This window comes from Andrographis paniculata, unplaced genomic scaffold (genome assembly GCF_009805555.1).
Source record: "Andrographis paniculata isolate CXL003 unplaced genomic scaffold, ASM980555v1 Contig77END, whole genome shotgun sequence".
In the NCBI taxonomy this organism is placed as follows: domain Eukaryota; kingdom Viridiplantae; phylum Streptophyta; class Magnoliopsida; order Lamiales; family Acanthaceae; genus Andrographis; species Andrographis paniculata.
Genome location: NW_026137614.1, coordinates 1,774,482 through 1,786,308, shown reverse-complemented (window position 1 = coordinate 1,786,308; position 11,827 = coordinate 1,774,482). Strand labels below are relative to the sequence as shown.

The 11,827-nt window shown below is 39.7% G+C and overlaps 1 protein-coding gene across 1 annotated transcript; it reads right to left on the bottom strand.

Moving 5' to 3' along the window:
- Nucleotides 1-8,905: 8,905 nt before the first annotated feature.
- Nucleotides 8,906-11,426, bottom strand: LOC127266688 (probable protein phosphatase 2C 24). The gene is made up of 4 exons (XM_051297032.1): nucleotides 10,767-11,426; nucleotides 10,342-10,689; nucleotides 10,138-10,243; nucleotides 8,906-9,456 (listed from the first exon to the last, which is right to left on the bottom strand). The coding sequence occupies exons 1-4, from the start codon at nucleotides 11,196-11,198 to the stop codon at nucleotides 9,155-9,157; spliced, it is 1,188 nt and encodes a 395-aa protein (XP_051152989.1). The 5' UTR covers nucleotides 11,199-11,426; the 3' UTR covers nucleotides 8,906-9,154.
- Nucleotides 11,427-11,827: the final 401 nt, after the last annotated feature.

The window sequence follows — 11,827 nt, the reverse complement described above, 5'->3', positions numbered from 1 at the left end:
CCATTCTCAAGAAACCCTATACATTGGTTTTTTCTTACTCAATAACTTGCCTCCTCCTGACCGACTCCTAAGCGTCACTTCTCGTGACGTTTAGGAGTTTGCAGTACAGTGCTATCATTACACTGTTTCATGTCACATCGGGGGTTTATGTAAAACCCTTCTCTCACCCTTCTATATTTACGCACTCAAAATCTTAAAATTCTTCTTTTTATAGGACAACCCCGGGTCTCCATCGGCTGTCCCTCAACCGACCTCCATCATCCGAGGCCACGTCAGCCTCAGATCCGACCTCCATCATCCGAGGCCACGTCAGCCTCAGATCCGACCTCCATCATCCGAGGCCACGTCAGCCTCTGATCCGATCTCCATTTATCGCGGACTGGTGGTGGCCTGCGCGTTGGTTGATCTCGCACTACCATTTTGTCCTCTAACTCCACTTCGAATGAGCCATCCTTTCTGTCCCACTTCTCAGCCACCCTATTTTCGTAGATTGTGAACTTATCATCTTGGTCAAGCTCTTGTTCCTTTGGCTTGCGCTCCTTCCGTTTGTTGTCTCCTTCATCATCCTTTTGTGGGCTCTGTGAAGAACGCATAGAGATCATTGCTACAGTAGTTACTTTTGGGAAAGGGTGCTGCTCCACTCCCATCATCGTCACGTATTTGAATCTTCCAGCTTTGATCGCCCTCTGGATTTCCTTTCGGAAGTGCGTACACTGGTTTGTGTAATGCGTAAAAGAGTTATGCCACTTGCAGTATGGCCTTCCCTTTATCTCATCCTTTGTTGCCAACCGTTGCCCATTCGGTATGTGAATTTTCCCATCCGCTAGTAGAATATCGAAGATTTCATCTGCTTTGGATGCATCAAACGTTGGTTGTTCCCGCTCTTCTGCCCCTGGAAGGGGCTTCAGTTTGGAACATACATAGGGGTTGTTGTTTACAATTTCAGCCACCATTTCTTCAACACCTTTCCATTGTTCGTCGTCTGGTGCATACATCTCTGTATCGACACTGGCTATTTGACGGAAGTTGTGATCCTTTTCTCTAAAAAATGATTCTATTCTCCCCGCCTTGGATGGTAAACTAGCCAGATCTTGAACGTCGTGGGCCGTTAAAGCCTCCCGCAGTTGTGTATGCATATTTTTTACCACCAAATTGGTCATCTCGCTCTCCTCAATAATTGTCGGGCAACGTCCCTTCATTAGTCGTATCCGTTCTATGAATTGGTAGGCGGTCTCCTCCGGCATTTGCCTGATTTCCAAGAGGTCTATTAGTGAGACTGTTGGAAGAGGATTAAAGAACCTTGCATGAAAGGCCGCTTCTAAGCCATCCCAAGTTTGCAATTGTTCTGGTGGAAGATTAGCAAACCAGGAAAAGTTGTTCTGGTGAGCGACAATCCGAACAACTGCAATTTATGAAACGGATTATTGCCCACTTCCCCTAGTTGAGCCATGAAACGTCCCACATGCTCAATGGTCGATGATCCATCCTCTCCCGAGAAGGAGTAGAAAAACTGAGATAACTAAGGCTATCTAGATCTAGGAGCTGCTATTAATGTCATGCCTCGATCAATATACGACTCTTTAAATCTAGGGCCTCTAAAAGAAATAGGAATTATTATTCAACTTTCTGATCGAACCCATGCTTATCCCGATGGTATGATAGAAGATGTATTAGTTCAAGTGAATGAATTAATTTTTCCTGTTGATTTTTATATTCTTGATATGCACGATGCACATTGTTTTAATCCAACGCCTCTTTTGTTAGGAAGATCTTTTATATGCACTGCAGGAACAAAAATAGATGTTAAAAAGGGCACACTTTGCTTGGAGTTTGATGGAGAAGAATTTCATTCAATATTTTTAATCCCGTCAAATGTCCTGTTGAATCTGAATCGTTATATGCAATTAATGTTATTAATTCTGTGGTGCAGGAAACTTGTGAAGTTGGTAATGAGAATAAACGAAGAACTATGTTGACAAAATAGTTAGAGAAAAAACCAACTGGAGAGAGTAAGAAAAGAAAAAGGATTGTCGAAAAGTGGAGATAGATTCCCAAGGGATCACCATTGCTGGCAGCGAAAAAATGTCATAAGGAGAATCAAAATTCTAAGCCGAAGAAAAAGTGTGTGGCCAATAGACATCGCTTCAAATTATACCACGAGGGACCCTCACTTGATCCTATAAAGTCAGCACCCGTTGCCGATTTCGATGTTTAGAATTGATGCGAGGCGAAGTCTAGCTCAAAGACTATAAAGAAAAGCGCTTTTTGGGAGACAACCCAAATCATTTAATTGCTTTCTTTAGTTTTATTTATTTTTATTATTTAATTGCTAATAATATTTTTGATAGTTTTGTTTGGTTTAGTCGCCGCCTCCAACCTCCGGCGCTATCGACTTCTTCCTCCCCTGCTCAGTCATCACCGATCACCACATCCGCTCCTCTAAATGGCTTGCGTTGGTTAGTTGTTTTCGCAGGACTCAGGAGAACTTCAAGCCTCCCTAAAAATCACGATCAAATGAAGATGTGTTAACAAAGCTCCAAACTACTACACATATCGACTCCAGGGAAGTTCCTCTCTTCTTTCATTGCTTTCTTTACATTGAGGACAATGCATACTTTAGGTGTGGGGAGAGTTATGCAAATTTTTGGGCAAAATTTTCATTTTGTGCTATTTTTATGCCAGATTTGCTGTCTTTTCGCATGTTTTTGAGATTAGTCTGAAGTGAGTCAAAGGTGATTTGTGTGATAGGTTAGTTTGGCATGACTAATGACATTTGATTGGTGATATGTTGAGTCAAGTCGACGTTTGAACCCTGTGAGAATTTGAGTCTATGTTCCAAAAGTCACATTAGAAAATAAATTGCATATATTCAAGCTTTTGGAAATTTCTTTCATGTGTGATTTGTAGTGCTCAATTAGATGACCTAGAACTTGAGTGATTATGCATGTTGAACTTGCAACTATCAAGTCTTGCGTTTTGAAATTGATAAGGGCATTAGGTAACCCATTAAGCCTTTCTTTATTACCCAGCACAATATATTTCCCTAGTTAGCCCATTTGAGCCTTCTTAGCCTATTTTTTCCTTTTATAATAAACTATTTTTTAGCCTCGTACCCTTCTTTCGATTGAGCATTCTCCGATTTAAACCCTATTTTAGAAAGAATTACTTTAAGTCCATGTTGTGATGCACTTTATTTCTTCGGCACTAGTTAGAAACGAACTTTGGGTACGAATAAGTCACAGTATGAAGGAATAATTATGGGTAGTAAAGTATATATATATATATATAAAGACAAAAGCAAAAAAAATAAAAAAAGCCAAAAAAAATAAAAAATATATATAAAAAAAAACGAAACAAAAAAGAAACAAAAAAATAATACAAAAATAAATAAATAAATAAATAATTATCTTAATAAAGTATTTTCATTTAATTTCATTATTAAAGTTTGGTAATGAATAGAGTAAGGATTTTATTGTTTATGCCGATTTGTTTTTCATATGCTAGCATCGTGTTCTTATTGTATTCTTTTCTGACATATTTTAGCCCTTGTATATCCTTTTTCCTACCCTGACCATAAGCTCCGTTACAACCCTTATTGAAAGTTCCTTTGATTCTTTATGCTAGATTCGAATATTTTAAGTAAAGGAGATTTGATTTTTACTCAAGCCTATAGAATAATCTTTTGTTGCACTACCTGAGTGTTGAGCCAATTATACACTCAATTCCTTCAGAGAGCATGTGCGGATACACTTTATCTTGTGAGGTTGACTTGGCTTGATGTGTTAAAATTAGGATTGAATTGGTTGTGTTGGATCCTCTTGTCATATCGAGTTGCCTGCGATTTCTTTGGCTTATTTCGAATTTATGCTTGAAGGCAAGCATGATCTAGGTGTGGGAAGAATTGATAGTTAGAAATCGCATGCGTTTTATATTCATATCATATGCGATATTTGGGTGATTTTGATTGGATTCTACCTAATTTATATGCGAATTGTTTATTTGCTGTGTGCAGAGGGCAAATATTAAATTTGGCATAATTGGCAGAAAAAAGGAAATAAAATTAATTAAAGGCCCAAAAGCCCATCTATAAAATAATTAGGGCAAAAATAAAATAAGAAGAAAAAAGACACGTCTATTTGGCAAGAGAGAACGGCTAGAGCAGAAACGCACAGGAGCAGGAGACTGACAGATTCATAGATCGCGCAGGAGCAAATCGACAGAGAAGATTTCCCCCTCCCAGTATGACTTCATCTTTCTCTTTTATTCTTTGTTATTTGATTATGGAGTAGATACTTTTCTGGTTTGAGGGGTGATAATGTTTTGGTTCTTTTGTTTTGGAGATTCTTGATTTTCTTTATAAAAGTTCTTTTTTATTATCAATATTTGTCTAATTCTGAGAATAGCGTTTGTGATTGTTAGATTGATTGAATATTTTGGTACCGATATTTAAATTAGTCTGATAATCTAAAGTCAATTCAGGTAGAATATCCGTAATTGTATTCGCACTTGAATAGGTGACAACCGGGTTGAATAGTTCCTTCCCGGGGGTTAGACAATCAAATCTAATTGCTCATCTTAGGTAGTAATTGTTTTGAATTGAATTTTTCTAGATTGGAATGCGGTTAGGCAATATTCTTATGGGCGCACCTAGGTTTATTTGCTTAATTAGGAGTAGTTAACGGTCGTACCTTAATTACCTACACTGTAAGGAAAAATTGGTTGTCTGAGCTTGTTGATAACTATAACCAATTTATTGATACTTTAATAAGAATTAATTTTATTGAATTAATGATAAAACACAAGTGTCATAACTGCATCATCCCTTGAGCCAGGCATCCCTTGATAGTCAGTTCCCCCTTAATTTAATTGCTTTGTTATTTTATTTTCATTAGATAATAAAAGAAAATTCCCCCTTTATTTACTGCATTAGAATACGAAAGAGTGAATCACACAATCCCTGTGGAGATGATCCCTTCCCCTATATTACATTAAATTTTGATCACGGAGTAAGTGAAATATTTGATTGACCGCGCGACAAGTCAAGGGTCGAAAATAGGAATGAGATTATGAGTCTGTCCCCCAACCTCTCTTTCCTAGAGAAGGCTGGCTCGGCTGGGATGGGATTATGAGCCTGTCCCCCCAACCTCTCTTCCCTAGAGAAGGCTGGTTCGGCTCTGACACCCAGTGGAACATTATTTAGGTATGTTAGAGGAGTTTTCCCTCTATCGACCCTAGTAGCGGCACTTGGAAGAGTGCTGTCGACATATGAAGGTCCGGCAAAATTTGCTTGTAACCTGGATGGCGACATCCCTGAGGGTGATTGGGTGGGTTGAAGAGTAACCCTTGACAAAGCCTGATCTAGCATGTTTTTCATGAGGTTTTGTTGCTCACGCAACATATTCTGCATGACCAAAGTTTGCTGATTGTTCAATTGCTGAACATAAGACACCCAATCGGCAGGTACTTGTGGTGCTTCCCCTGCATTCGGCATAGCAGGTGGTGAAATTGTTTCTCCCACCGGTGTTGAAGATACTTGGGGCTATGAGCCTGCCATATAAATCCTTCTGATGATTCGGCCGGACCTCAGTCGTATAAAATTCTCTCTTGACGTAGGATCAGCAATCTTGCCTTTCTCCCACTGTGGTAACCAAATTGTTGATGCCGATTTTCAACAATAAAAAGTAAAACCCGAAAATAGAAATTATCTTCGAATTTGATAAAAGAAAATGCCTGAGATTTTAGAATCCCTAGACACCGTACGATACATAAATAAAATAGGAAAATAAATACTACATACTGTAAAAGTAAAATGGTGATCCCCAAAAGAAATTTACTGAATTTGATATCGATTGAAGATGTTTTTTTCAAAAACAGACCCAAATCTTTAAATATTCCTTAAAGAAACGTTTTGGAACCGTCATCTGTTCGGTTACAGCAACCGCCGTCAACCGTCCACTAATTCCTCCTCCATTGACACGTGTTTTTTAACTATTTCACCAACCGCTCCCACCAGTTACAGAACCCAACTGGCTCGACCGACTGCCTCTGCGTACCTTACCTCCTTAAATGGACAGCTGGTCCCGAATAACTACTCAATCGCCCAGCATACATTAGACAGACTGCAGGCCGACCGACTGCCTCGAAAAACCCCTTAGCCACCTGACGGGCCCAGAGACGGGCCCACATCTCCTTCTATTTTGTGCCATTTACCCTAATTATAAAATTTGTACGTAACAGTCGCATTTATATTTAGCAACCATTTGCTCGACCCTATAACTTTGAAAACAACCTTCGCCTTTTCAGACGGATCATAAATCACCACCCGATTGAGAAATCGTCTGGACCATCCACCGACTGAACCTACCGAATAACCCAACAATTGACCAACCGACCAATCCAAATACTAACTGGTCGCTAGACCAAACGACTAATCATTCGCCCACTCGAGTGACCACCATTCAGTCCCTTCAAACGGCTTAACAACCATTCGTCCAGACGATTCATCGATCGCCCAATCAAGCGACCACCATTCAGTCCCTTCAATCGGCTGAACAACCATTTGTCCAGACGATTCATCGATCGCCCAATCAAGCGACCACCATCAAGTCCCTTCAAACGGCTGAACAACCATTCGTCCAGACGATTCATCGATCGCCCAATCAAGCGACCACCATCCAGTCCCTTCAATCGGCTGAACAACCATTCGTCCAGACGATTCATCGATCGCCCAATCAAGCGACCACCATCCAGTCCCTTCAATCGGCTGAACAATCATCCGTCCAGACGATTTAATCGATCGCCCAATCAAGCGACCAACTGACCGTCCTTTCAAGCGACTGAACTACTGTTTGACCAAATGACCGGCTAATCGATCAGGCGATTAACATGTCGTTAATTAAGCGACCAATTAACAGACCTTTCTTTCAAATGGGCCCCTAGAAGCCCACTCTTCTCTTGTCTGACCCCCGTATCGACCGTCTCATCTTTCTTCGCCCGACCTTATCTTGTCCGACCTCCTTATCGGCTGTCTCATCCTCCTTCGCCTGACTTTATTTTGTTCGACCTCCGTATCGGCCGTCTCATCCTCCTTTGCCTATAGGCCATCTCATCCTTCTTTGCCCGACTTCATTTAAGACCCTACTACCATTATCAGGCCCATTGAACTATACATCAATCCAATTTATAAGCCCATTCTCCAAAAATCCTATATATTGGTTTTTTTTTACTCAACAATTATCATTGGAAGTATATGGTCACGGCCTAGGGCTTGTTGACACTCAATCATAATATCTTGCCAACCTATATGTATACAAACATATACATGATCAAAATGCAATTACATATAGGCAAACGGTTAAAATATTATATGTTAATTTAAAATAGTCGGTGATTAGTAAAATCTACGTCAAAATATAACATAAACGGATAAGACCCCTATTTGCCACAAATCTTAGTTATTCATCAATCCAATTGTAATAAATTACACCTCAATCATTCAAATTGAACTAGACAGACTTTCTGAGGTGCCCTGCTAAAATTTCTTGCAGCAATTTTTGCCCTATAAGCTTTGACATCATCAAATTCGGTTACCTAGCCGCCTAATGGGTAACAGTCTGTATCTTCTAAAGCGTAGCTTTCAGCGTATATGCATACAAGCCTGCTACCAAGCCATCTGAAGCAACGGGACACTGTAGGTGTCCTCTTGCTTTGTCGAGTGCCGGAGTACGCTCGTTAATCCAAGCATGCAATGAAGAAAACCAATGATTTCAATAAGCATAGACTATCTCAATTTTTTCTTACCTAAATACATAAATTAAATGCGTACTAACAAACCCATGTTGCATCCAATCAAGTAAATCTTCCCAGATTTGAAGTCCCGCATAAATTTCAATAGATACCGATGACATGTAGTTTCTCAAGCGTAGTCACCCAACGACTTCAAGTCATCAAAATATTCTAATAAAAATATTTGAACCCGATAATTTATGGTTGTAAACAAAATGTTGACAAAAAGACAAATAAAGTATACAGTCTGAAAAATTCATCAATGGTTATAACGTCATTTCAGACTGTCAAAGTGAAATTATCCGTCATCGAGGCTTGTACAAATCCAACCGAGGCACAAATAAAATATATCCAAGTAAACTGTGAACTCAAACTATCAATTCTACCGTAAACTTAACTTACCTTTTCAAACTCCTCCTTGAGAATGAGGTCTTTTTTGACATATCAACTGAGATCTGATCTCTCGGCGGTGAGGGAAGACTTCCAACGACGGCGGAGGTTTCTGTAGGAAGGCTCGGCGACAATTAGTTCACTACGGAGCTTTGACGACAAGGGCAGCGTGGAACGAAAAGAGTTCGGATGAATAGCTCATCCACAAAGTCGGATGATGAATTTTATCAGAGTTGTAATTTATTTTTAAGTTTAAATTACTGTAACTAATTTTAGTACATAAATAAAAATTCGAGGCACATTATTCTGACACTTTCTTTGTACAGCAAGATAATTTTAGAATGCATAATTAAATAATATAAATTTATATAAAAATAATGAAAATACATGCAATAATCATTACATTATATTGTGATTCAGAGTCAGAGTTAAATGTAGTACTTTTTCAAAATAAAAAGAGACTAAACTTAAATCTTTTTTAACTTATTCAAATATCCCTTAAAAAAATAAAATAAATATTTAAATATTTTTAACATTATATCTTAACATAAATATATATTTATTTATTTATAATAAATTAAAATTAATTTTATAAAAAAAATAATTTTAAATATAAATAAAAACATTATCTAATAAAAAATAAAATATTTAACAAAAATACTTAAAAATTTAACTAATCTATACCTGTTAAATATATTTAAGATTAATACATTTATAAAAGCAAAAAAAAAAAAATCATCGACGGACCCAATAAATAACAATAATAATATTGCAATTCATTCCCTTGGGTGGAAACACAATCATGCAGTCCCCTAGCCATATTCATCCACGTTGGGTTGGGTGAAGAACTCACTGTCCAACTTGTGAAATATCATTTAAAAATGCTAAATCCTCAAAACCAGCAGCCGAAATACGTCATCGATCACTTAACTACGCTGACGCTGATTAAATTAATTAAATAATTTCTCCGGCGCCGGCGTCAGGTCAGATCGATCACAACTACGCTGACGTTGTCGGCGCTGCCGCGAGCCAGCGCAAGCTTCGTCAGCATCAGCGACGCATCCCTACATGCCTTGTCCGAATTCTCTTCCGGCAGCGGGTGGGGAGAAGCGGCGCCGCCGCCGCCTTTCAGGCACATGCGGGCAACGCCGCATGCGGTGGCGTTCGACACCACGTCCCACAGCCCGTCGCTGGCCAGGATCAAAAACTCGTCGCCGCCGCCACGCTCCGTAACACTCACCTCCGGCACGCAGCTTACGTACGGCTTCAGATAATTATCGCCTGCCACACTTTTCCGATCACTATCATCCAAATTAATTTGAATTTATTATTATTATTAAGATAAATTATAAAACACCTCTTTTTAGTAAAAATATAAAAAGAAATTGTATTTATATTTTATTTATTATGTGAAAAATTAATGTAACCTTATATTTAATGTTAAATAAAAATTTAAATTACACTTTTATACAATAAAAAAAAGCATATCTTAAATAAATTTTTTAAATAAAATAAAAAATAAATAATTGATTAATATTTTATTTCAAAACAAATTTGTGTAACATTAGTTTTGAACGGGTGTTTCGTACAAATTTATAAAGAAGTTTAAAACAATAAAATAAAATAAAATAAAATAAAATACCAGAGTGTTGTGTGCACTAAAACACAAAAAATGTGGGATATAATTACCAATAATATTATTATTATTATTATTCCCTCTATCCGGATATTTAGAAAATATATAATTGATAAATAATTAAAAATATATTAATAAAAATAATTAAAATTAAAATATGTTATTAGTATAATTAAAATTAAAAAAAATTATAAATTAAATTTTTTAAAATAAAAATAAAATATATAATTTTTTTATAAAAAAAAAATGTCAAAATAAATGAGACAAGGAAGAAATGAAAAGGTGGATATGAGATGTAGAAACGGAGGGAGTATTATGTTTAGTACCGATGGCTCTGGACATGGCGAGTACTCCCAGAACTCGAGCCCCCTCCCAGTAGATCACGCGCCCGCCGGCCGACTGAATCCGGCTCAGCTCATCTGGCCGGTCCGGCTGCAACCAGAGCCACCACATTTTCATTTTAATTTAATTTAATTTAATTTAATTGAAACAACTCAAAAGAGATAATACATTCATCAATCACCACCAACCTTGTGGTCGGTGGAGAGAGGAACCGCGGCGCCGTTGCGGCAGAGAACCGCCCTGGAGTCGCCGCAATTCGCAACAATGATTTCGTCTGGAGTGACGACGGCCACCACCGCGGTGGTTCCGACGGCGTCGCACTCCGGCGTCCGCAGCTCGCAGCGACAGTTACCGCTAATTGTGTTGTCGTCGTCGGCGAAGTTCTCGCTCCAAGCAATAACCTCACCGTCCATACGATTGAAGCTTTGCTCCATCACCCACCTCCACCGCTCGCCGCCGATGGCTCCGATCTCCTCCGCGCCGGCCAGTTCCTCCCTTACCATATCGTGTAACCTCTCCTTGCACTTTGTAGCAACCTGAAAGAATAATTCAGAGTCAGATCAGTGAGTGTGCGCGCAAACACGCATATAGTTTAATTTTTTGAGAAGCATACATGAGAGCATCCATGGCCGTCGTAGACGCCATAGTAGTGCAGCAGACCTCCGTCGCCGTAGCGTTCTCGCCGGAAAAACGAAGGTTGAATCGCCACGGCATCCTCCATGTCGCGGCGGCGGCCGCAGACGGAGGCGATCCCAAACTTGGGGAGACTCTCGCTCTCCCACCCTGGTTGGCTCGAAGAAGACAAAATTGAGGGTTTCGCCGCCGCTTCACCTCCGCCGCAAGCTTCAACAGCGCTATCTAAATCTATATCTAAATCTAAATCCCTAGAAGAAGAAGACATCTCAAAACGACGCCGTTTCTGCTCTCTAGGCTGATCAATTCTCACCCGCCTGAGCTCCATCCTCCGCCGCCTCGTCGTTCTACGGCGGCTCTCGCCGCCGGACGCCTCGTTCTCAGCCATGACTCCGCAGCAGATCTCCGCCATCCCCCGCCGTCACCAACTCCACAAACAAATCCAATTCAATCCAATAAAAGAAACTCAATATTTGAAAACCGAAAAGAAGCATCCATCAGGACCTTTTTGAAGAAGCAAAAGATTGTAAACAGAAGCAGCAGCAGTAGGTGTCACGCCGGGCAGGTTGCCTGCCACGGGAAGAGTGAATCTGGGCCATCGATTTCGTCCGCTGCTTCCAACCATTGATTATGGGGCAACGCGTGTACAGTCGGGTCTTAAAGAGAGGCTGTACGTGGGCCAATGGAGATGCCCCACGCCCAGCCTACCTGCCCGCTTGGGGCACGTCCCTAATCCTGCGTGGGCCCCGTCCGGTGTTAGTGTCTGGCTTGTTCCGATGCTGACACGTGCCCTTCATCCGTAGTCGCAGGTTGTCGCGCGCGACACGTTTCAATTCTACTTCTCCACGCCCACTGCGCCCCTTCCCTCGGACCCAATGCGTGATGAATGATGATGATTGATTGATACTCCCAACAATATTGGACTGTTTAATTGTACAATTTTGATTTTAAATTGTAAATTTTAGATTAAAATAATATTCCCTCCGTCCCCGGATTAAATATTTATTTATTTTTTTACGTAGTTTTAAAAATATTAGTATT

Excerpts from the sequence above, each read along its gene's own strand:
- LOC127266688 (XM_051297032.1), bottom strand. The coding sequence starts at position 11,198 with ATGGCGGAGATCTGCTGCGGAGTCATGGCTGAGAACGAGGCGTCCGGC. Across the intron at positions 10,690-10,766 it reads ACGGCCATGGATGCTCTCAT|GTTGCTACAAAGTGCAAGGA; the intron begins GTATGCTTCTCA and ends TTATTCTTTCAG. Across the intron at positions 9,457-10,137 it reads CGCCATGTCCAGAGCCATCG|GCGATAATTATCTGAAGCCG; the intron begins GTACTAAACATA and ends AAAGTGTGGCAG.